The following is a 25391-nucleotide window of genomic DNA, read 5'->3' as shown; positions in this document are numbered from 1 at the left end:
TGCACCAGCAATTTAGTCAGCTCCCCATTGATGGATATTTAGGTTGTTTCCTTTTACTTACCTTTTTTTAAAAGCTAAATTTCTAGAAAATGAGTTGCTTAATAGGCCATTTTAAGACAATAAACAGGATGTGTATTAGGCATTTTTTATAATATTCTTGCAACTTTGATTTCTGAAAAAATTTAATGGTAAGGTCCTTTAATTGTTTTGTAATTTTTTTTCTGTTAGTATTAGATGAGTCTTTTTCTGCCTGTGGGAGTTCCTGGGCCAGGGGCTGAATCAGAGCTGCAGCTAAGGCCTACACCACAGCCACAGCAACATAGGATCTGAGTCACATCTGTGACCTACACCACAGCTCGGAGCAATGCCTCATCCTTAACCCACTGAGCAAGGCCAGGGATCAAACCCACATCCTCACAGAGAGAATACCAGGTCCTTAACCTCCTGAGCCACAATGGAAACTCCTAGATGAGTCTTTTTTTTAAAGATATTTTTGGAGTTGTCTACCAGTCACCCTGTGAAAACCTTCCCTACACTTTTAGCTGTTGTGATTCTTGATAATTATCCAAATTAGAGATTTTGAGATTACTTTTCAATTTTTAGGAATAACAACCCAGAAGAAAATCATTGTGAAATTACTGGTGAGTATGATCAGAATATTTTCTTTTCTTTTTTTTTTTTTTTTTTTTTATTTTCCCACTGTACAGCAAGGGGGTCAGGTTATCCTTAGATGTATACATTGCAGTTACAGTTTTTTCCCCCACCCTTTCTTCTGTTGCAACATGAGTATCTAGACATAGTTCTCAATGCTATTCAGCAGGATCTCCTTGTAAATCTATTCTAGGTTGTGTCTGATAAGCCCAAGCTCCCGATCCCTTCCACTCCCTCCCCCTCCCATCAGGCAACCATAAGTCTCTTCTCCAAGTCCATGATTTTCTTTTCTGAGGAGATGTTCATTTGTGCTGGATATTAGATTCCAGTTATGAGTGATATCATATGGTATTTGTCTTTGTCTTTCTGGCTCATTTCACTCAGTATGAGATTCTCTAGTTCCATCCATGTTGCTGCAAATGGCATGATGTCATCCTTTTTTATGGCTGAGTAGTATTCCATTGTGTATATATACCACATCTTCCGAATCCAGTCATCTGTCGATGGACATTTGGGTTGTTTCCATGTCCTGGCTATTGTGAATAGTGCTGCAATGAACATGCGGGTGCATATGTCTCTTTTAAGTAGAGTTTTGTCCGGATAGATGCCCAAGAGTGGGATTGTGGGGTCATATGGAAGTTCTATGTATAGATTTCTAAGGTATCTCCAAACGGTTCTTCATAGTGACTGTACCAGTTTACATTCCCATCAGCAGTGCAGGAGGGTTCCCTTTTCTCCACAGCCCCTCCAGCACTTGTTATTTGTGGATTTATTAATGATGGCCATTCTGACTGGTGTGAGGTGGTATCTCATGGTAGTTTTGATTTGCATTTCTCTTATGATCAACGATGTTGAGCATTTTTTCATGTGTTTGTTGGCCATCAGAATATTTTCTTATCATACATATTTTTCTTCATCTAGATTCCTTGAAAAGTGATATGTAAGACAACCATGAGCAAAATATATGGAAAGAGTGTTGATATTTATACAAAATCTGTAACTTAAAATGTCACAAACTTACTTATATTTCTCTCACACCTGCTGTTCCTCTTGTCCTCTGTCTTGAACTCCCACTAGCTCAGTCGTTAACTCAAGTCAAGAATTTTTTTTTCTTTCTGCTATCCATTTGCCCCTACTCTGTTTCAATTCTGTCTCCTAAATATCTTGCACCTATGTTACTTATTCTCTGTTCCTTCTGTCAGTATTTGAATTCAAGTTCTCACTCTTCTTTCTTGGGCTATTGTATTTAGTTTCTTATCCTTCTAATGTATTTGACATATTTCTGAATCTGATTATATTACCTCCCAGCTTAAAGTTCTTCAGTGACACTTTTTTGCTTACAGGTTAAAACCAAAACTCATTAGCATAAACTGAGAAAGCGTTTAATAATTTGGCTTGTTTTCTTCTCCAGCCTTATCTCTAGTCTTATGTAAGTATCCTGTGCTCTAGCCCATGAATACCTGCTTGCAGATGCCCATGTAGACTTTTCTTCTGCTTGTATCCATTTGTAAATACTATTTCCTCTACCTAAAGTGATCTTCCTAATCCAGTTTGTCTAACAGTCTTCTCATCTTTCACTTAGTTTTCACTTCTTTTTTTTTTGTTGTTGTTGTTGTTGTTGCTATTTCTTGGGCCGCTCCCGCGGCATATGGAGGTTCCCAGGCTAGGGGTTGAATCAGAGCTATAGCCACCGGCCTACACCAGAGCCACAGCAACGCGGGATCCGAGCCGTGTCTGCAACCTACACCACAGCTCACGGCAACGCCGGATGGTTAACCCACTGAGCAAGGCCAAGGACTGAACCCGCAACCTCATGGTTCCTAGTCGGATTCTTTAACCACTGCGCCACGACGGGAACTCCAGTTTTCACTTCTAACTTTAGTGCTATTCAAAGTAGCCAGTCCACAAACTTATGGTCCATGACAGAAAATGAGCTGTACTAGAATGTAAATCCACTAGACAGTAAGCTACTGTTTAGTTAGCTGGCTTTTTTTTTTTTTTTTTTTTTTTTAGCAAAACTTTACTTATGAAAGGAATTTTTTTTTTTTTTTTTTTTTTTTTTTGGTCTTTTTGCCATTTTCTTGGGCCACTCCCATGGCATATGGAGGTTCCCAGGCTAGGGATCTAATCGGAGCTGTAGCTGCCCACCTACACCAGAGCCACAGCAACTCGGGATCCGAGCCGCGTCTGCAACCTACACCATAGCTCACGGCAATGCCGGATCCTCCACCCATTGAGCAAGGCTAGGGATCGAACCCGCAACCTCATGGTTCCTAGTCAGATTTGTTAACCACTGAGCCACATGGGAACTCCATGAAAGGAATTTTATATCAGCTTCAAGCTCCTTATCTTATAAGTGGTTCACAGACTGGCATCATACATTAAGTAGTATTGGGTTAAATTGAGCCTTTGCTAAATAAAACCACGGAGTTAGTCGCTCTGTTTTATGCTCGCACAACACCCCTTTTATTTCTCAGTCTATTGTAGCATTTATTATACTATATTTTAGGTATTTACTTTTGGCTCTCTTATTAAACTATGAACTCTTTTAAGTCTAGAAATTTTGTTCTTTGTGGTTTAGTATATAGTTGAATTTGGGGACACATAACAGATTCTGAATCAATATTTGTTAAATAATTGAGGGGAAGCTTGATTTATAAATATGACATTTTCTTTTTATGGCCATACCTGCAGTGTATTGAAGATCCCAGGCTAGGGGTTGCTGGCCTGCTCCATGGCCATGGCAGCGCCAGATCTGAGCCAAACCTGTGACCTATGCTGCAGCTTACAGCAATGCCAGATCCGTAATGCACTGAGTGGGACCAGGTGTTGAACTTGCATCCTTATAGACGCTATGTCAGATTCTTAACCCTCTGAGTCACAGCAGGAACTCTGGAGATGTTTAATAAAAAGCCTATAATTTGGGAGTTCCTGTCGTGGCTCAGCAGTTTATGAATTTGACTAGCATCCATGAGGTTGAAGGTTCAATCCCTGGTCTTGCTCAGTGGGTTAAGGATCCGGCGTTGCTGTAAGCTGTGGTGTAGGTTGCAGACGCATCTCAGATCCTGTGTTGCTGTGACTGTGGTGTAAGCTGGCAGTTATAGCTCCGAAGCAACCCCTTGCCTGGGAACCTCTGTATGCCACAGGTGCGGCACTAAAAAGCCAAAAAAACTCAAAGCCTATAATTCATCATATTCAGTTGAGTTTTCCATAAACTCTTTAAAATACTCTGAAGATTTGCTTTTAAACTTTATTTTGCATGTATTTCTTATTTTATTATAGCATCTTCAGACCCTTCCTTATTTCCAAAGTCCCATCACCTAAACCTTTATATTTCACATCTAAAATGTCTTGGGTTCCTGCTGTGGTGCAGCGGGATCAGTGGCATCTCTGCAGTGCCGGATGCAGGTTCAATTCCTGACCCAGAACAGTGGTTTAAAAGGATCTGGTGTTGTTGCAACTGTGGCTTGTGTCTAATCCCTGGTGCAGGAACTCCATATGTCGAGAGGTGGCCAAAAAAAGAAAAAGTATCTTGAATATAATTTCTTATTTCCATTCTTATTGTCTCTTGCGTTAACATAAACTTTGAACATGTTGTATCTGTACAGTTAGAGTAGCTTCCTCATTGGTTCATCTTCTCTTGAATCTATCTTCTTGTCTTTCTCTTGAATTATTTTTGTAAAATGCACATCTCATTTTACAAAGGGAACATCAAGAGTCCTTACATAGTATAAAAGATACTTCAAAAATTTAGTCTTAACATTTCAATCTTATCGGTACTCTTTACTATGTAACTTCTGTTCAGAAAATAAATGGAAAAGTGAAGGAAGAAAATAAGTAGTTTATACTTTCCACCTTTAGAATCTCACCTTTCAAAATCTCTACCACATTCTGAAAATATTTCAGTCACACAGAAAATACAGTAATCATTGATCTCTCTGTTTCTAAAATGGGACAATTAAAAGTCTTAGTGAAATTTAATACCTTAGTCCTTAGGAAGGATGTAGCAACTAAAAAAACTTTAGTTAATACTTACAACTGATGAAGCACCCAAGAAAAGGAAAATCAGGCTCTTGGTGATACATATTTTTGTCATTGACCCACTGTTTTTCTTTTTACTCAATAGGGATGAATACATTGCTTTGTGCTCCCATTCAGACCCAGATGCAGCAGAAAGAGGTATGAGTTCATGCAAGTGCTTCATATTTTAATCTTCCTTGATGGTTAAAACTTAAGACAGGAGTTCCCATCATGGCTCAGTGGTTAACGAATCCAACTAAGAACCATGAGGTTTCGGTTCGATCCCTGGCCTTGTTCAGTGGGTTAAAGATCCGGTGTTGCCGTGAGCTGTGGTGTAGGTCGCAGACGTGGCTCGGATCCTGCATTGCTGTGGCTCTGGCGTAGGCTGGCAACTATAGCTCCAATTGGACCCCTAGCCTGGGAACCTCAATATGCTGCGGGAGTGGCCCTAGAAAAGGCAAAAGAAAAAAGACAAAAAATAAAAAATAAAACTTAAGACAGAAAAAAATTAAAGGTAATGACATGATTTAGGGATTACTTACCAATGTGGACCAGCATAGGTTAGAAAAACTACCCAGCTTTCTAGTTAACTAAGCATAATTAAATCACTGCTAGTTTAAATAATAGGGAAATATATTTAATTTATCAGGACTTCTCAGACTTTAATGGGCATATGAATCATCTCAGGATTTTGTTAAAATATAGATTATCTAGCAGATCTGGGATAGGTCCTGAGGTTCTATACGTCTAACAGTCTCCTAGGTGATACTAGTGCATTGGTCCACAGACCATACTTTGAGTAGCAAAGAGTTAGATCATGTCCTTACAGTTAAAACCACTATCTTCAGGAAAACCCAATCCCTAAGAGTATAGAGTATATTCTAAATTAGCCATCATGCACTTATTCCTTCCAAGTCTTTTTCTTTTTTTTAGGGCCACATCTGCGGCATATGGAAGTTCCCAGGCTAGGGGTTGAATTGGAGCTATAACTATTGGCCTGTGCCACAGCAATGCCAGATCCAAGCCATGTCTATGATGTACACCACAGCTCACAGCAATGTCAGACCCTTAACCCACCGAGCTAGGCCAGGGCTTGAACCCACATCCTCAGGTTTATTACCACTCAGCCATGACTGGCACTCCCCAAGTCTTTTCTACTTAGAATGAGAATGACCTAATACAGTAATCAGAATTTTCATTATAATTACATTTGCTACTGTCAGTCTTTTTATTTTTTAGTCATTCTAATGGGTATATAATTTAACTTTTTATTTGTTAAAAACACTAAAAATAGGAGTTCCTGTCATGGCTCAGTGGTTAACAAATCCAACTAGGAACCATGCGATTGTGTGTTCGATCCCTGGCCTTGTTCAGTGGGTTAATGATCCAGCGGTGCCGTGAGCTGTGGTGTAGGTTGCAGATGAGGCTTGGATCCCGCGTTGCTGTGGCTCTGGCATAGGCTGGCGGCTATAGCTCCGATTAGACCCCTAGCCTGGGAAACTCCATATGCTGTGTGTGCAGCCCTCGAAAAAGAAAAAAAAAATTATTTGCTATACACCACACCATTGATTCAAACTAACCAATGTATTATGAAACCATTATTTTGAATTATTTATATAATACTCTCTACATGGTACATGTTGTAAAATACCTTTTTAGAACTTAGCATTTGATCTGATATATGTTGCTTTTGTTGTAGATTTTAACAGAATACAGCCATGAAAGGAAACATGCAAATGACCAGACAGTCATCTTTTCAGATGAAAACCAAATGGACATGACAGCAAGTCACACTGTGATGATTACCAAAGGCCTTTTAGATTGTACGAAAAGTGAAAAGTCCACCAAGATAGATACCACATCATTTCTGGCTAACTTAAAGCTCCACACCGAGGATTCAAAAATGAAGGAAGAATTAAAATTTCCCATGGATCGAAACTCTTCCTCAGAAAAGAAAAGAAATTTCAATGATTTTGTAAAAAAATTGAAAATAGGAAAATTGAATGCTTCTCCTTTTACAGGACCTGATAAAGAAAATTCTGAGATGGATTTTCATTCCAAAGACTCAAATGGGGCCTCCTCTATACATCAAATGCATGTATCTCTTAGTGTAGATGAAAATAGCAATAATATGACTAGATTCTTTAGAGAACAAGATGATGAGATGAATTTTACCCATTGTCATACAGCCAATATTCAGACTTTGGTTCCCACATCAAGTGAGGCCAGTGTAAGGGAATTTAAAGGTGATGATGGTACAATTTATGGCAATGACTTAATGGACTTGACAGTTAACCACACTATACAGAAGTTACCTTCAACACGTAATCTGTCTGATATAGAAAATCAAACTCAGAATGTCATGATGGATGTTTCAACAGGTTATGGAACTAAAGCCCCAGGACAGAAGATAGCCTTTAAGGATAAACTGAATGATGCTTTTCAAGACCCTTCCTTAAACCCTAATGGTGAAATACGTATTACCAGAAGTCATATTACAGGGATAGAAATTCAGACAGTTACACAGACATCCAACCAAGATATCAGAACATTGGACATGATCCCAGGATCTATATGTTCCAGTCCAGCTATTCAAGATTCTAAGACATGTTTCTATTCTACTTGTAATGATGCAATGGAACTAACCAAGTGTCTCTCAAGTATGAGGGAGGAAAAAAATTGCTAAAGCATGACAGTAATTATTCTAAAATATATCCCAGTCCAGATGCCTTCTCTCTTCTCAGAGAGAAAACTGTTTATTCAGGAGAGGATAGCATGGACATTACCAAGAGTCACACAGTTGCAATAGACAATCAAATTTTTAAACAAGATGAGACAAATGTACAGAGAGCAGCTGCATCAGTATCTGAAAAAGAAATGGTGCCCCCAGATCATATAATTATGTCGGAGGATGGGGAAATGAAAGTAAATTGTAGCTCAAAGCCCCTTGTATCTAAGGAAAGATTGCAGCAGAGCTTGGAAAATCCTTTATTTATTTCATTGACTGACAAAAAGACTGAAATCTTCACAGATAAAGATATGGAGTTGACTAAAAGTCACACAGCTAATTTAGGAAGTCAGTCACCTCTTGCCTCTTACAGTTTGGCATCTGTGAATGTCAGTAAATCTCACTTTCATAGCAAAAGTCCTTCCGATGAATGGGAAGAAATGACCAAAGGTCATATTGAATTATCTCAGAAAACAAACATAATATCTAAAAACATACCAACTGATACCTGGGACAAGGAAAAAGATCAAGTTTTGAAGATTGCACCCTGTCTTGATAAAAATTCTCCTCAGTCACCTGATATGCACCAGGACATAGCAGTGAGCCATAGTATAGTATACTCTGGTGGAGGTCTTGATAAACAAGTACAACTGGGAAATAACAGAAATACTATTTCTTGTGAGCAATCTTTGTTTCCTACTACAAAGCCATTATTTTCATCCAAAGGACAGTCTGCCATGAGAAGTCATAATATTGCTGTTAACAATCAAACAGTGGAATCTGTATCAGGCCAGAATTCTGAACTGCCTGAGTCACTGAGGAAAAGTGTAGGCAATTCCATGCCTGACTGTTCTCACAATGAGATAATTATTTGTTCAAAGAAGGGGCAAAATATAGATTTAATCAAAAGTCACACTGGTTTCATTGGATTTGGTCCTTCTGAAGTTCTAGAACTGGGTAAGACTAATTTAGAAGACACTAACAATCAGCTAACAACAGTAAATAGGCAGATAGCTGTGAAAGTTGAAAAATGTAATGAAAGTCCTATAGAAAAAACAAGAGTATTTATTTCTAATGATACCATGGATTTATCTGAGGGCAAAAATAGACAGAAAACTGGAATTCTGAATGAAAAGCAAGACATCAAAATTTGTGGAAGGAAAAGTCTTGGCAGACTAAAAATTGATAAGACTATTGTATTTTCAGAGGGAGATGAGAATGATATGGATATCACCCAGAGTTATACAGTAGAAATAAACCATAGACCTTTATTGGATGAACATGATTCCCATTTGGTGCCTTTGGGAGGAACTTCTAAAACTGTTTTGTATACATGTGGGCAGAATGACATGGAGATCACCAGAAGCCACACAACTGCCATAGAATGTAAACCTGTCTCACCAGATAAAATAACCACTAGGCCTATAGACAAAACTGTAGTGTTTGTAGATAATCATGAAGAACTAGAAATGACAAAATCCCACACTGTTTTCATCGACTACCAAGCAAAGGGGAGAACTTTGCTTCCAGACCAACCTAACTTTGAACTATCCAAAAGAAAAAGCCTAGGAAAATCAAAAGTGACGCCAACTTCTGCTGAGGGGAGAGTTTTCTTTCCAGAGAATGATGAAAATGATTGTTCAGTAGCAAAAGTCATCCAGCTACTACCAGGGGAATGGTCTAATAGTCATCCTTTAGAGAAAGCTGTAGCATTTATAGCTGATGATAACGTGGAAGTATCTAATAAATCAGCCATTTGGAAAAATGACAAAAATGTACAACAGTCTGGATTTCAGAATGAACACCTGTCAGACAAAAGTCAGAGAAGGAAAAGCCTTAGCCTCAAGAATGACAAGACCATAGCATTTTCAAAGAATGATGAAAATGATATGGATGTCATCCAGAGTTGTACAACGGAAATAAATAACAAATGTGTTCCTGAAGATAGAGAGGATTCCCGTTTGGTGCCTTTGGAAGGAACTTCCAAAACTGTTTTGTATACATGTGGGCAGGATGACATGGAGATCACCAGAAGTCACACAACTGTCTTAGAATGTAAAACTGTCTCACCAGATAAAATAACCACTAGGCCTGCAGACAAAACTGTAATGTTTGTAGATAATCACAGTGATCTGGAAGGTACTAAGTCCCACACTGTTTTCATTGATTGCCAAGCCACAGAGAAAATACTTCAAGAGTGCCCTAAATTTGGAACAGCAAAAGAAAAAACCTTGGGTGTTTCTTTTCCCAAGGATGATAGCTCTGTTCAAGAAATCACTAAAGAACAAACATTGGCTGTAGGAAACAAAATTGTTCTCCACCCTGAGCAAAAGCATCATGTGATAACCTGTGTTCCTACTAATACATTGTCTGGAGGTCAATGTGAAACAGAAATCAAATTCCATAGCACTGCTATCAATGAAAAGGTCATGAAAGTTGCAGGCCAGGCCTGTACACTAGAAAAACCCAAAATTGAAAGCTGTCACTTAAATAGTAGAGATAGAAGAAATGTGGATTTTACAAACAGTCCTGCAGCTTCTATTTTTGGATCTGGTGATAATTATTCCTGTTTACCTAATGTTACTTCCCTTTTTGATAATTTGGAGGGGAATGCCATGTCCTTATGTGATAAAAATGTAAAAGCCAGTTATTGCCCGGTGCAAAATGATCTTGCTTGTGCAACTAATTTGGCCAGTGAACATTATTTGAAATCTGATGGACTGCCTCTTTCTGCTCCCTGTTCTTTGTTAGAGAAGGAAAAAGTTGTTCAAACTAATACCCAAGGACAGTTAGACCGTGTCATAACAGTGCTCAAAGATCAAGATCTGATTAAGGAGCCCTCAAATCTACCAGCTAATGAAACTTTACTTGGTGGTGAAGATTTGGGGGAGATGACTAAACTTAACTCAAAGCGAGTATCTTTTAAGTTTTCAAGGGATCAGATGGAGGCCTTTGTTGATGATATTTGTGTTGCTTCTCAGCAGCATCGGTCAACCCAGTTACCTCCTTCACCTCAACAAGAACAGAGGATTGTCAATAAAGATGAATCAGTTTTGTCTAAAGCTGGAAATAAGAATGTAAATATTGTTAGAGGAAATTCTTCTGTACTTTCATGTGAAAATGACTCTAAAATGCTCAATAATGAGAAACAGTTTATTTCAGAAAAAGAACTGAAGAAAAATATTCAAACTGCCAAATGTAATGTAGTTATCGATTTCCATAGTAACTCAGACTTGACTAAGCAAGTTCTAACTCCTATCAATCCTAGAGAGACATCAGATCCTGTAATGGTATCAAATGCTGCAAATTTTAGTACTGTCAAACCAAATCTGAATAATTTGAATGGAAAAAATGAAGAATTTTTAGATTTCCAACCAGTTCATATACCACCTTCTCCAGAACAATTACTTGAATTAGTAAATAAGGCGCACAGTGATATAAGTATAGTGCAAGCTACAGAAATACATAATGTTAACATAGTGTCTAGCAATGTTAAAGATGATAGAGATGAAGAAAATAAAATTTCTCATAATAGAGCTGAAACTAATTCTGTACCGTCAATGACAGTTGTAAAAGATAAAGTGAAGAGATGTTCTTTGGGTATATTTTTGCCCAGACTGCCAAACAAAGAAATTGTAGTGTCACCGGTATTGATGACCTGAAGCAGATTCCAGCAGAAACAACTGATTTAAATCACTTGGAAACTCAGCCAGTCTCCAGTAAGGATTCAGGCACTGGATTTGTTGCAGCTAAACTGGACTTAAGTCCCTCTCAATATATAAATAAGGAAAATCTCCCTATATATCCTGGTGAGATTAATTTGTCAGATTCTATTAGCATAGATACTGAGGAAAACGCCTTGACTGAGACATACCAAAAAGAGATTTCACCATCTGAAAATAAAATGGAAGAAGGCTGCAATAGCCAGAAAAGAACCTGGGTACAAGAAGAAGAAGATGATATTCAGAATGAGAAAAAAATCAGAAAAAGTGAGATTAGGTTTAATGATACTGCACAAGATCAGGAGGTGAGCTCTGTCTTAAAACTAAGAAATGTTCTTTTTTAAAAAAATTATGTGGAGTTCCCATCGTCGCAGTAATTAATGAATCTGACTAGGAACCACTAGGTTGCGGGTTCGATCCCTGGCCTTGCTCAGTGGGTTAAGGATCCAGCATTGCTGTGAGCTGTGGTGTAGGTCACAGACGTGGCTCAGATCCCGTGTTTCTGTGGCTCAGGCTCAGGCCAGCGGCTACAGCTCTGATTAGACCCCTAGCCTAGGAACCTCCGCATGCCATAGGAAGCAGCCCTAGAAAAGGCAAAAAAAAAAAAAAAAAAAAAAAAAAATTGTGAGCATTGGTTCCTTTGTGGCTCAGTGGTAACAAATCCAGCTAAGCTCCATGAGGATGCAGGTTCAGTCCCTGGCCTCACTTGGTGGGTTGGGGATCTGGCGTTGCCTTGAGCTGTGGTGTAGATGACAGGTGCGGCTCAGATCCTGAATTGCTGTGGCTGTGGTGGTGACCACAGCTGTAGCTCCCATTAGACTCCTAGCCTGGGAACTTCTATATGCCAAAGGTGCAGCCCTTAAAAAAAAAAAAAGTAAAAAATTATGAGTATTGAATTTTAATTTTAGTCTTGGTTAAGTATGAATTGGTCATTTTCAATTATAGGCCTAGAGAAATACCCTATGTAGAATCTTAAGAAATTAATTGACCAGCAGCTAGACTTAAACACAATTTGAAGTGACAGATGGGCACAAAAAAATGACACGGAAAGTAGTACAAAAATTAGTGTTGAAATTGTGTAATTCTAAATATTCTATCACTTCTAATGATTTGTTATTGTTGCTTTGCATATGATAATCTCTAGGCATTGTATGTGTAGTTCCAAAAGTCATCTTCAGTGTTAAAATATTTGGAGGGTAAAGATGTGAATTTCATAAAGAAAAGCTGGACTGAATTTTCTTGGCTAATGAGGATACATAGAAGCTGGGAGAGTCCATTTCTTTTGAGGAAGGGAGAATGCCTAGACCAAGCCCAGTATCTCAAAGTGAAGTAAATGAGATTTTGTGTTTATTTAAAAAGACATAGGAATTCCCGACATGGCTCAGTGATGAATGAATCTGACTGGGAACCATGAGGTTGCAGGTTCAATCCCTGGCCTTGCTCAGTGGGTTAAGGATCCAGCATTGCTGTGAGCTGTGGTATAAGTTGCAGATGCAGCTTGGATCCCGAGTTGCTATGACTGTGGCGTAGGCCGGCTCCAACTGGACCCGTAGCCTGGGAACCTCCATATACTGCGGGAACGGCCCTAGAAAAGGCAAAAAGACAAAAAAAAAAAAAAAAAAAAAAAAATTTAATGTTGAGGGAACACTATGATTTGGATAACTTGGGGAGAATACAACCTATCACTCAAACTGTTTTATAGGGTGGAGAAATAAAGATTAGGAAGTATCATAAGTTCATAGACAAAGTTTAAACACTTTTGAGAACCAAGTAAGCTTAGAAGATGATTTCAGTGGTTCCATAAGGTGAGGCCCTGAGGAAATGGTTCATCTGTGAAACTTTGAAAGTAGTATCGGTAATATGAAATTGATAACTGAGTAGCTTCTATGAAAATTATTTCATAGATATAATTTTATTATTTTGTATAATAAATATTTATTATTATTATTATTGTATTATTTTGTTTAATAAATTTTTTTGAGGGTCTAATATGTCCTAGGTTCTGTTTAAGTCCTGGGAATGCACCAGTGGGAATTTACAAACAAAAATCTATTCTCATGGAGCATGCATCCTAGACTATATTGTCCTTAAAAACGTAAGAAGGCAGATAAATACGGCCTATAAAGTCAATTGGTTAAAATGATAGGGACCATATGACTTATTTGACTTCAGCCAAAGGAATCTTGATCCCTTGGGGAAGGAAGTACTAAAGCCTGGGAATAAGTTTCTTCTCTATATTCTAGACAGGCCACCATATACAACCATTATTCTGTTCTGGTTTTTTGCAGTGTGGTAGCCCTGACCCTGGTGGCCAGTAGTTGAGTAATTGAATGGTCAACATTTGGTAGCTCATAGGATCTGGCTGTAACCTAAATACCTCTGAGAAACCATTTGCTTATGCAGTATAATGCCTGAAGTTATTACTATATATATATATTTAAATAATAAATTGATTTAATGGCAAATACATGAAAGTGAATTAATGAAGCTTTGTTGACGTTAATAAGTTTCATTTCCTTTGAGTATCTCAGTGAATTCAATATCTACTGGAAAATTTAAGAATTCTGTTTTGAAGACTTTCTGCTAATAAGACATGAGAAACAGCTTTGAGGAGTGTTTTTCTAATCTACTTCTTTTGGTTTACTCCAGTTTTAGTTACTGGTGAAATGAAACCACTTCAAAAAGAAAAAACCAGTATCCCACAGAACTCTTAAGGAGCTAGGGTGCTTTTAAATGAACATTTTTGTAAGATGGTTAAAAACAAAGGAAATAAAAAAAACAAAACAAAGGAAATAGAAAACTGTGAGGAAGTATATACTGTATTAATGGAACTGTCTCTAAATTGTGTTTTTCAGAAATTTCCATCAGACATCAATAAGTTTTTAAATATTCTGTCAGATTCATTTTCTTGACAGTTTCTTTATAAGGAGCTCTATTTATTTCTATATATTTTTAAATAAAATTACTTCAAACTCTAAAAGCCTAATAATTTGGCTGTAATTTATTCTAATTCTCTACTAAGGTATTTTATATGATCAGAGGATAAGTTTTGTGTTAGAAGTATTTCTCTTGGGAGTTCCTGTCATGGCTCAGGGGTAACGAACCCGACTAAGATCCCAAGAGGACTCAGGTTCAATCCCTGGCCTTGCTCAGTGGGTTAAGGATCTGGTGCTGCCATGATCTGTGGTGTGATCGCAGATGCAGCTTGGATGCTGGCGTTGCTGTGGCTGTGATATAGGCTGGCAGCTACAGCTCTGATTCGACTCCTAGCCTGAGAACTTCCATATGCCGCATAGGTGTGACCCTAAAAAGACAAAAAAAAAAAGTGTTTCTCTTAGCATTCAACAAACATTTAATCATAAGTATACAGTGTTATGACTTTATCCTTATGATATTTATTGATCATTTCAGATTTTTGATCACCATGCTGAAGAGGATATAGATAAAAATGCTAACAGTGTGTTGATAAAAAGCCTGAGCAGGACTCCATCTAGTTGCAGCAGTTCTCTGGATTCAATCAAAGCTGATGGGACCTCTCTGGACGTTAGCAGTAAGACCTTCAAAAAGGCTAAATAATCGAAATCATCTGCTTACCTGGCTAATAATAAATGTATTTCAATTCAGGAGATATTTGAAATTTGTATAAGCTTTTTACAAGTTACAGCTTTTTACGAGTTATAAATAGTCAATAAGTAAAATGATAGTTTATTTTTAATTCTTAGTTATTTTAATAAACTGAGAAGTGTCATATTATAGAAGTGATTTTCTTAAGAAGCTTTGAATTAGTATAGAAACATTAAATTGAGCCTTCAAACTGTAATACACCCTGTCTTACAACCGTCTTTCCAAAAAGATCCTAGTAGATAGCTTTAAGAACACAAACCAGGAGTTCCCACTGTGGCTCAGGGGGTTAAGAATCCAACATAGTATCTGTGAGGATGCAGGTTTGATCCCTAGCCTTGCTCAGTGGGTTAAGGATCTAGTGTTGCCGTGAGCAGTGGCTTTGGTTGCAGATGTGGCTCCAATGTGGCATTGCTGTGGCTGTGGCAGAGGCCAGCAGCTGCAGCTCTGATTTGACCCCTAGCCCGGGAATTTTCATATGGTGCAGGTGCAGCCATAAAAAGAAAATTTTTAAAAAGCATGAAATATACATAAACCTAAAAGGTAACTAAAATTAAGTTTAATTTTGACTTGTTCTTCACCTGAATTTGCTTTACTTTTAGCACACCCCAGTACTCAGATAGAATCACAGTTTCTCAGAGATACTGTTTGTGAGCAGAGCTTGATGGAGGTATGTTAAAATATTTCTCATTTCTAATGCAACTGACTTCCTAATTTTATTTTCTCTTGTTTAATTTTTTTAATGTGAAATATTTTTGGCTATACTACCCAAGGCAATTTATGTATTCAGTGCAATCCCTATCAAATTACCAAAGACATTTTTCACTGAACTAAACTATGAAATATTTCAAATATACATAAAACTAGTTTTTAGGGTTTTTTTTTTTTTTTTATAAAGACCCAACATGGCAATTAATTATATGGAGTAAAAAACACAATTGGGAGATCTCAATTCTACTGTTACTGAATAACCTTAAGAAATAATATTAGGAGTTCCTGTCATGCTCAACAGAAATGAATCTGACTAGTGTCCATGAGGACATAGGTTCGATCCCTGCCCTCTCTCAGTGGGTTAAGGATCTGGCGTTGAGGTTAACTGTGGTGTAGGTTTGAAGACGCGGCTTGGATCCTGAGTTGCTGTTGCTATGGCTGTGGCGTAGGCCGATGGGTATAACTCTAATTCAAACCCTACCCTAGGGACCTCCATATGCCACGAGTGTGGCCCTAAAAAGCAAAAAACGGAAAAGAAAGAAAGAATATTAGATAAAATCTGCTCAACTGTAGCCTACAACTCTCTAGGTAATATTTCCACAAATATATGCAAAGTACTTTAAGCTATTTAGAAACAAATGAAGTGGTTGTAGTCAAAATGAGCTCCTCACCTTGAATGCAAACTTTTTTTCTCTTTCCTCAGAAATTCAGAGATGGAAGAATAACAATAAAGGAGTTCTTCATACTTCTTCAGGTCCACATTCTAATACAGAAACCCCGACAGAGCAATCTCCCGGCCAAAGTAAGTTCAATTTCTTGGCAAAATAGTTATCTTAGTTAAAATATATTATACTTGCTTTTTAAACTACATCAAAGTAAGCATTTATTAAAAAACAAAAAAAGAATCTAAGGAAGCACATAATTCCTACAGAAAGTGTCCTACAGAAGATACATTTGGAGTTAGCATAAAATTGATTTTTTTTAAATACCATGTGGAGTTCCCATTGTGGCACAGCAGAAACAAACCCAACTAGTGTCCATGAGGAAGTGGGTTCGATCCCTGGCCTTGCTCCGTGGATCAAGGATCCGGCATTGCTCTGAGCTGTGGTGTAGGCTGCAGACGACGCTTGGACCTGATGTTGCTGTGGCTGTGGGGTAGGCCGGCAGCTGTAGCTCCAGTTCAACCCCTAGTCTGGGAACTTCCATATGCAGACCCTAAAAAGCAAGAAAAAAAAAAAAATCACAAATTTTGAAAAGTGAATTTTTGTTGTCATTTCTTGCCGTCTATTTTGTTTTTTATACATTTTCCTGAATGCATGCTTTTTCCTATTATTTTCCTATTATAAAAACCTGGAGTTTTTGTCACGATGGCTCAATGGTTAACAAACTAGTATCCATGTCGGATATGGGTTTGATCCCTGGCCTTGCTTAGTGGGTTAAGGATCCAGGATTGCTGTGAGCTGTGGTATAAGTCGCAGATGAGGCTCAGATCTGGCATTGCTGTGTCATAGACCAGCAGCTACAGCTCCGATTTGACCCCTAGTGTGGGAACCTCCGTATGCTGTGGGTGCGGCCCTAAAAAGAAAAGACAAACACAAAAAAAACCAACTATAGCAGAAGTTTTTAATAAACATTTTTCAAAATAAAGATATATACAGAGTTCCTGTTGTAGCTCAGCAGTAACACTGAACTAGTATCCATGAGGACTTGGGTTAAGGATCTGGTGGTGCCATGAGCTGCTGTGTAGATCACAGATGTGGCTTGGATCTGGCGTTACTGTGGTCATGGCATAGGCCAGCAACTACAGCTCTGATTCAACGTCTACCTGGGAACTTTCTTTTTTTTTTTTTTTTTTTTTTTTGCTTTTTTAGGCCCACACTTGTGGCATATGGAAGTTCCCAGGCTAGGGGTGGAATCGGAGCTACTGATGTAGGCCACAGCCACAGCAATGTGAGATTTGAGCTGTGTCTGCGCCCTACACCAAAGCTCATGGCAACAGTAGATTCTCAACCCACTGAGCAAGGCCAGGGATTGAACCTGCATCCTCATAGAAACCAGTCAAATTTGCTTCCACTGAGCCACAGTGGGAACTCCTTGGCCCAGGAACTTTCATATGCCAGAGGTGTGGTCCTGAAGAGAAAACAAAAATCAGTAAAAATAAAAAATATTCAAAGTATCAGAATAGACATCTCTCCAAAGAAAATATGCGAATGGAAATTCTCATCGTGGAGCAGAAACGAATCAAGAAACCATGAGGTTGTGGGTTTGATTCCTGGCCTTGCTCAGTGGGTTAAGGATCTGGTGTTGCTGTGAGCTGTGGTGTAGGTCACAGATGCGGCTCAGATCCTGCATTGCTGTGGCTGTGGTGTAGGCTGGCAGTTGTACCTCTGATTGGACCCCTAGCCTGGGAACCTCCATATGCTGCAGATGTGGCCCTAAAAAGCAAAAATAAGTAAATAAGTAAATAAAAATTAAAAAAAAAGAAAATATGCATATGACCAAAAAACAAATCATATTCAGCATCATTAGTCATTAAGAAAATGCAAATTAAAATGAGTTGAGGAGTTCCTTTTATGGCTCAGCAGTAACAAGTTAGTATCCCTACTAGCATCCATGAGGATTTGGGTTCTATCCCTGGCCTCATTTTGTGGGTTAAGGATCCACCATTGCCGTGAGCTATCGTGCAGGTCACAGATACAGCTTGGATCCTGCGTTGCTGTGGCATAGGTCAGCAGCTGCAGCTCCAATTTGACCCCCTAGCCTGGGGACCTCCATATGCCACACGTGTGGCCCTAAAAATAAAAAAATGAAATGAAATAGTTACTGTTTCACACCTGATAGGATAACTGTAGTCAGAAAGATAGAAAATAAGTATTGGCAAGGATGTGGAGAAATTGGAATTTTCATATATCGCTGGTAGGACTGAAAATGATGTAGCCACTTTAGAAAACAGTTGGATATTTCCTGAAAAAGTTAAACATAAAATTATTATATGATCCAGCAGTTCTGCTTCAAGGCATATACCCAAAAGAACTGAATACATATATCCTCACAAAAACTTGTACACGAGCATTATTAATAGCCAGAAAGTGAACTGCTTAATGGTTACTTGGGGCTGGGATGGGACTGGAGGAGAATGGAAAATGACAGATAATTGGTATCAAATTTCTTTTAGGGGAATGAAAATGCTCTAAAATTAGCTTTTGATTGATGTCGTACAACCCTGTTAATATATTTTTAAATCGTTTAGTTGTATATTTCAGTGGGTGAATTATAGGATGTATAAATTAGATCTCAATAAAGCTGTTTAGAGAAAAATCAGTTGCAGGAGGATTATGTATCTAAATATGAGAAGTAAGTCAAAGATGGAAACTGGGAAGATAGTCATGCATCCCCAACCTCATCATTCTTTTTTTTTGGTCTTTTTGCCTTTTCTAGGGCCACTTCCTGCGGCATATGGAGGTTCCCAAGCTAGGGGTCAAATTGGAGCTGTAGCCACTTGTCTACACCAGAGCCACAGCAACACCAGATCCAAGCCGCATCTGTGACCTACACCACAGCTCACGGCAACGCCGGATCCTTAACCCACTGAGCAGGGCCAGGGATTGAACCCATAGCCGAATGGTTCCTAGTCAGATTCGTTAACCACTTTGCCACGACGGGGACTCCAACCTCATCATTCTTATCAACATAGTGCCGCTTCTCACTAGCATCTCCTTGCCTCAGCTGTAGATGGGGAGTAGAAAGGTGCCTTGATATGCATTTAGAGTCTACACCCTTCTTAGGAAAAGCAGAAAGAGTAACCTAAGGACCAGAGAAAGCACAGGGGAAAAGGAGGAACAAAGAGGATGCTGGTAGAGTGGAAGAGGGCTAATCTTTTTTTTTTGTCTTTTTTTTGCCTTTTCTAGGGCCACTCCCACAGCATATGGAGGTTCCCAGGCTAGGGTCCAATTGGAGCTCTAGCCGCCAGCCTATACCACAGCCATAGCAATGCCGGATTGGAGCTGCTGCCGCCGCGACCTACACCACAGCTCATGGCAATGCCAGATCCTTAACCCCCTGAGCAAGGCCAGGGATTGAACCCACAACCTCATGGTTCCTAGTTGGATTTGTTAACCACTGACCCACGACAGGAACTCCAGAAGAGGGCTAATCTTTAAGGGTATGAGTTTTCCTCTTTCGTCTCAGGCCTTGCAGAGTTCAGGAGGAGGCAGTGCTAGGGGAGTACTTCTGGGAGCAGACCCATCAAGATGATAAGGGAGTTCATGCTGTATCAGGAAAGAAATTTTAAAATCCCAAAGTAGAGAAAGGACAAAGAAATGGAGTATGCATGGGTCATAGAAAATGAGGTTCACAGCTATGGGCTTCTCTATCTGTTCCAGGACTTGGATGACTGTGAGTCTTTTTTTTTTTTTTTTTTTTTTTTAATTTTTAAAATTTTTTATTTATTTATGTGTGTGTATGCGTGTAGGCATTCTAGAGCCACACCCAAGGCACATGGAGATTCCCAGGCTAGGGGTCAAATCGGAGCTACAGCTGTTGGCCTCCTCCACAGCCACAGCAACGCCAGATCCGAGCCATGTCTGCAACCTACACCACAGCTCATGGCACCGGATCCTTGACCCACTGAGGGAGGCCAGATTTCAAACCTGGATCCTCATGGATGCTAGTAAGGTTCGTTAACTGCTTAGCCATGACGGACTCTCCTTTAAATTTTTTTTTTTTTTTTCCAAAGGTCCACACCTATGGCATATGGAGGTTCCCAGGCTAGGGGTCAAATTGGAACTGTAGCCACCAGACTATGCTGCAGCCACAGCAACGCGGGATCTGAAATGCATCTGTGACCTACACTGCATCTCATGACAACACCAGTACCTTAACCCACCAAGCGAGGCCAGGGATCAAACCGACGTTCTGATGGATACTAGTCAGAGTCTGCTGAGCCACAGTGGGAACTCCTGTGAGTTTCTTTTAGAGGAGAACTGGGGATAGTCTTCTTGAGACAGGTGGGGGATGAGTAGCAGCCCTCATAGACAAATGTACAGCACCCATATGTGTGTTTGCGGGAGCTGGGCTGGCAGCACCAGCAAAGGTTCTATATAGAAATATCAAATCACTGTATTGTGTAATAAGAACTAATAATAGTGTTGTAGGTCAATTTTATTTCAAAAATAAACTCATAAAAGAGATCAGGGAGTTCCCGTCGTGGCACACGGAAACGAATCTGACTAGGAACCATAAGGTTGCAGGTTCAATCCCTGGCCTCACTCAGTGGGTTAAGGATCCGGCGTTGCCAAGTTGTGGTGTAGGTCGCAGACGTGGCTTGGATCTGGTGTTGCTGTGGCTCTGGCGTAGGCCGGCAGCTACAGCTCCGATTAGACCCCTAGCCTGGGAACCTCCATATACCACAGGAAGTGGCCCTAGAAAGGGCAAAAAGATAATAAAAAAAAAAAAAAGAAAGAAAGAAAGAGATCAGATTTGGAGTTACCAGGGGCGGGGTAAGGGGATGGGTGAAAAGAAGGGGAATTGGATCAAGGCAGTGAAAAGATACAAACTTCCAATTGTAAGATAAATAAGTACTAGGGATAGAAGGTACAACTTGATAAATATAATTAAAACTGTTGTATGTCATATAAGAAAGTTGTTATAAGAGCAAATCCAAGAGTTCTCATCACAGGGGAAAATTTTTTTCTATTTCTTTAATTTTTTTTTTTTTTTTTTTTTTTTTTGTTTGTCTTTTCTAGAGCCATACCCGTGGCACATGGAGGTTCCCAGCCTAGGAGTCTAATTGGAGCTGTAGCCGCTGGCCTATGCCACAGCCACAGCAATGCCAGATCCAAGCCACATCTGTGACCTACACCTCAGCTCACGGCAATGCTGGGTCCTTAACCTACTGTGCGAGGCCAGGGCTTGAACTCGCAACCTCATGGTTCCTAGTCGGATTCGTTTCCACTGCACTATGACAGGGACTCCCCGACATTTTTTAATTCAGTGAGTTTTATTATTTTTATACCTGTACAGCCATGATCACAACCTAATTTTAGAACATTTCCATCCCTCACCCCCAACCTATCTCCCTTGGTAACCATAAGTTTTTCAAAGTCTGTGAGTCTGTTTCTATTCTGGAAATAAGTTCATCATATCCTTTTTTTAGATTCCGCATGTGATAGGATATGATGTTTGTGACTGACTAACTTCACTTAGCATGCTAATTTCTAGGTCCATCCACATTGCTGCAAATGCCATTATTTCATTCCTTTTGTGGCTGAGTAATATTCTATATGTATATGTACTACATCTTCTTCATCCACTCCTCTGTCGATGGATATTTAGGTTGCTTCCATGTCTTGGCTATTGTATATAGTGCTCCAATGAACATTGGGGCACATGTATCTTTTTGAGTGAAGTCCAAACATTTTAAACAGTTGATAGCTTTCTCTCTCAATTGTCTTTTAAAGTATAAGGTCCTCTTCTGTATTTCTCTTTCTCTCTCTCTTTTTTTTTTAATGTTGAAACCAGGTTTTCTATCCAGTGGTAAGTACAAATTTTGTCCATTGTGCATATTCAAACTTTCATTTCAATGCATTCCTCTGTCTTTTGTATTTTTTGTAATTGGTAGAGGCTTTATCAGATGATTTGTTTTTCAAGTTTACTTTATATCTGTACTTCCATCAGGAGATAATATCTGGTGATGATGTGATGATCATCCATTAATAATCATTACCTGTGAGTTCTCCAGTGTCTCTACATGTTGAGGATATGATGTTGTCACTGCTGTTGCTGGGAATTTCTGCAGGGTGCAGGTGTGGCAAAAAAAGATCACTATCCAGTAATTCATTGGGACTTGTGAAATAATGATATCCTAGTTTTCTTAGTTTTTTTCATTTCTTGTCCAAATACTAATATAAAGAGAAATACTCCTTTATCAAGTATTTGGCTCCTCTATGAAGGACAATCAGACAATTTCCCAAGGAGGCTTGATTTCTTTGAGAAAATCTGGAGTTCTCTGGTGGCCTAGTGGTTAAGGATTTGGTGTTGTCACTGCTATGACATAGGTTTAATCCCTGGCCTGGGAGCTTCTACATGCCTCAGATCAAAAAAGAAAGAAAGAAAGAAATCTAGTGTTGCCATTTCTTTCTTTTGTTCTTTTTTTTTTTTTTTTTTTTTTTTTTGGCTTTTTAGGGCCATATCTGCAGCATATGGAAGTTCTCAAGCTAATGTCAAAATTAAAATTACAGCTTCTGGTCTACGCCATAGCCACAGCAACAAAGGATCTGAGCCATGTCTGCGACCTAAACCACAGCTCACGGCAATGCCAGACCCTTCAACCCACTGAGCAAGGCCAGGGATTGAACCCGCTTTCTCATTGATGCTAGTTGGATTTGTTTCCAATGCGCCACAATGGGAACTCCAGTTGTTGGCCATTTCTTTTTGAGAAGCATTGAGCTTTGATTTTTGCTTATAAATTTTGCCTAAAAAATACTTCAATTATAGTTGCTCTTAGCACTTTTTTTGTTTGTTTTGCTTTTAGCACTTTATACTTTCTTAGCACATCTGTTGGAAAGCTTGTTATAGATAGAGAAAGCAGATTAAAACTTCATTCGTATTTCCTTTTATTTTATCAACTAAAAAGGGAGAATAAAAGGAAACTAACATTTGTTATATTACTTTAGCAGGCCCTGAGCTTTGGTACCTTTAAAATAAATACAACTTGGAGTTCCCGTCTAGGCACAGTGGTTAATGAATCTGACTAGGAACCATGAGGTTGCAAGTTTGATCCCTGGCCTTGCTCAGTGGGTTAAGGATCCGGCGTTGCCGTGAGCTGTGGTGTAGGTCTCAGACGCAGCTTGGATCCTACGTTGCTGTGGCTGTGATGTAGGCCGAAGCCATAGCTCCGATTCAACCCTTAGCCTGGGAACCTCCATGTGCCACAGGTGCGGCCCTAAAAAGACAAAAGACGAAAAAAGAAAATAAATAAAATAAATACAGTTTTTACTTTAATCTTAATAGGTTGGTTAATTTTGTGCCCATGTTATAGATAAGAAGACCAAAGCATAGTGGTAAAACAATTTGTTCCGTGCCACACTGCCTATGAATAATGGACAGTTGTGGGATATTGTTTAGTTTGACTTGTTGTTGTTGTTGTCTTTTTGCCTTTTCCAAGGCCACTTCCCACGGCATATGGAGGTTCCCAGGCTAGAGGTTGAATCGGAGCTGTAGTCTTCAGCCTACACCAGAGCCACAGCAACGTGGGATCTGAGCCATGTCTGCAACCTACACCACAGCTCATGGCAACGCCAGATCCTTAACCCGCTGAGCAAGGCTGGGGATCGAACTCTCAACCTCATAGTTCGTAGTCAGATTCATTAACCACTGTGCCACGACAGGAACTCCTGTTTAGTTTGATTTTTATTTGGAATGAGCTGACTTGGTTTTTGCAGTTGCTTCAAGGACATCCAAAAGTGATAGTATTAGAGCTATAAGATCTTTATAAATGAATATATATATATATATATATATATATATATATATATATAGTTTGTTTGTTTGTTTGTTTGTCTTTTGTCTTTTTTAGGGCCCCACCTGCAACATATGGAGGTTTCCAGGCTGGGGTCTAATCAGAGCTGTGGCTGTCAGCCTATGCCAGAGCCACAACACCACCAGATCCGAGCCACGTCTGCAACACCACACAGCTCATGTAACGCTGGATCCTTAACCCACTGAGCAAGGCCAGGGATCGAACCTGCAACCTCATGGTTCCCAGTTGGATTCATTTTGCTGCACCATGATGGGAACTCCAAGACTTTTTAAAAATAACCAAATTTTTACTGTCTTACTTTACATATGCCAGAAAAGTTTGAGTACAACCTAGGATAGAAGTAAGGATCAGGAATAGAGAAAGAGAATAGAAAAGGATAATCTGGGAAATTGGCATCTTTTTTCTTTCCTTTAATGAAGAGGCTCCTGGTAAATTTGAATTTTCAGGTATTGATATTATAAGAATATTATGTAGCCATTTTCCTCCCCCTTCCCCAGCTTTATCAAAGTATAATTGACAAGTTAACATGTAGTCATTTTCAAATCATTTTCAGTACTTTGTGTGAAACATCCAGTTTCTGTCAACATCTATGAGAAATGGACTTTGGGGAGTTTCCGTCTTGGTGCAGTGGTTAACGAATCCGACTAGGAACCATGAAGTTGCGGGTTCAGTCCCTGGCCTTGCTCAGTGGGTTGGGGATCCGGCGTTGCCGTGAGCTCTGGTGTAGGTTGCAAACTCGGCTCGGATCCCGCGTTGCTGTGGCTCTGGTGTAGGCTGGCGGCTACAGCTCCAATTAGACCCCTAGCCTGGGAACCTCCACATGTCCCGGGAGCGGCCAAAGAAATGGCAAAAAGACAAAAAAAAAAAAAAAAAGAGAGAGAGAGGGAGAGAAAAAGAAATGGACTTTGACCTCAGAGACTTGATTTCAGTTTCCAACTAGTAGCTTAACAGTTTTTGGGAGTGTCCATTATGGCTCAGCAGGTTAATTAGGACCTGATGTTGTCTCTGTGAGGACACATGTTCAATCCCTGGCCTTGCTCAGTGGGTTAAGGATATGGCATTGCCGAAAGCTGCACTGTAGGTTGCAGATGAGGCTTGAATCCTGCCTTGCCGTAGGCCTGCAGCTGCAGGTCCAGTTCAGCCCCTAGCCTGGGAACTTCCATATGCTTCTGGTTCATCTGTAAAAAAAACGTAAAAACAAAAAAATTGGAATTTTTCCAATTTTTCTTTGTATATTATTTATTTATTATTATTTTTTTAATTTATTTTTTTCTTTTGTGTTTTTAGGACTGCACCTGGGGCATATGAAGGTTCCCAGGCTAAGGATCCAGTCGGAGCTGTTGCTGCTGGCCTACACCAGCGCCCCAGCAACACCAGATCCGAGTCGAGTCTGTGACTT

At 39.4% G+C, this 25391-nt stretch overlaps 1 protein-coding gene across 1 annotated transcript in view; it reads left to right on the top strand.

The window, feature by feature from the left end:
- KNL1 (kinetochore scaffold 1) overlaps nt 1-25391 on the top strand; it is a 76497-nt gene that overhangs the window by 26312 nt on the left and 24794 nt on the right. The window contains 8 exon segments of the mRNA XM_021097610.1: nt 604-641; nt 4778-4830; nt 6371-7349; nt 7352-11023; nt 11026-11426; nt 14533-14671; nt 15345-15412; nt 16157-16255. Coding sequence (XP_020953269.1) covers nt 604-641; nt 4778-4830; nt 6371-7349; nt 7352-11023; nt 11026-11426; nt 14533-14671; nt 15345-15412; nt 16157-16255 — 5449 coding nt within the window.

Source organism: Sus scrofa, chromosome 1 (assembly GCF_000003025.6).
Source record: "Sus scrofa isolate TJ Tabasco breed Duroc chromosome 1, Sscrofa11.1, whole genome shotgun sequence".
Classification (NCBI taxonomy): Eukaryota; Metazoa; Chordata; class Mammalia; order Artiodactyla; family Suidae; genus Sus; species Sus scrofa.
Note: the sequence above shows the minus strand (reverse complement) of the source record. Positions and strands in the feature narration are given on the sequence as shown.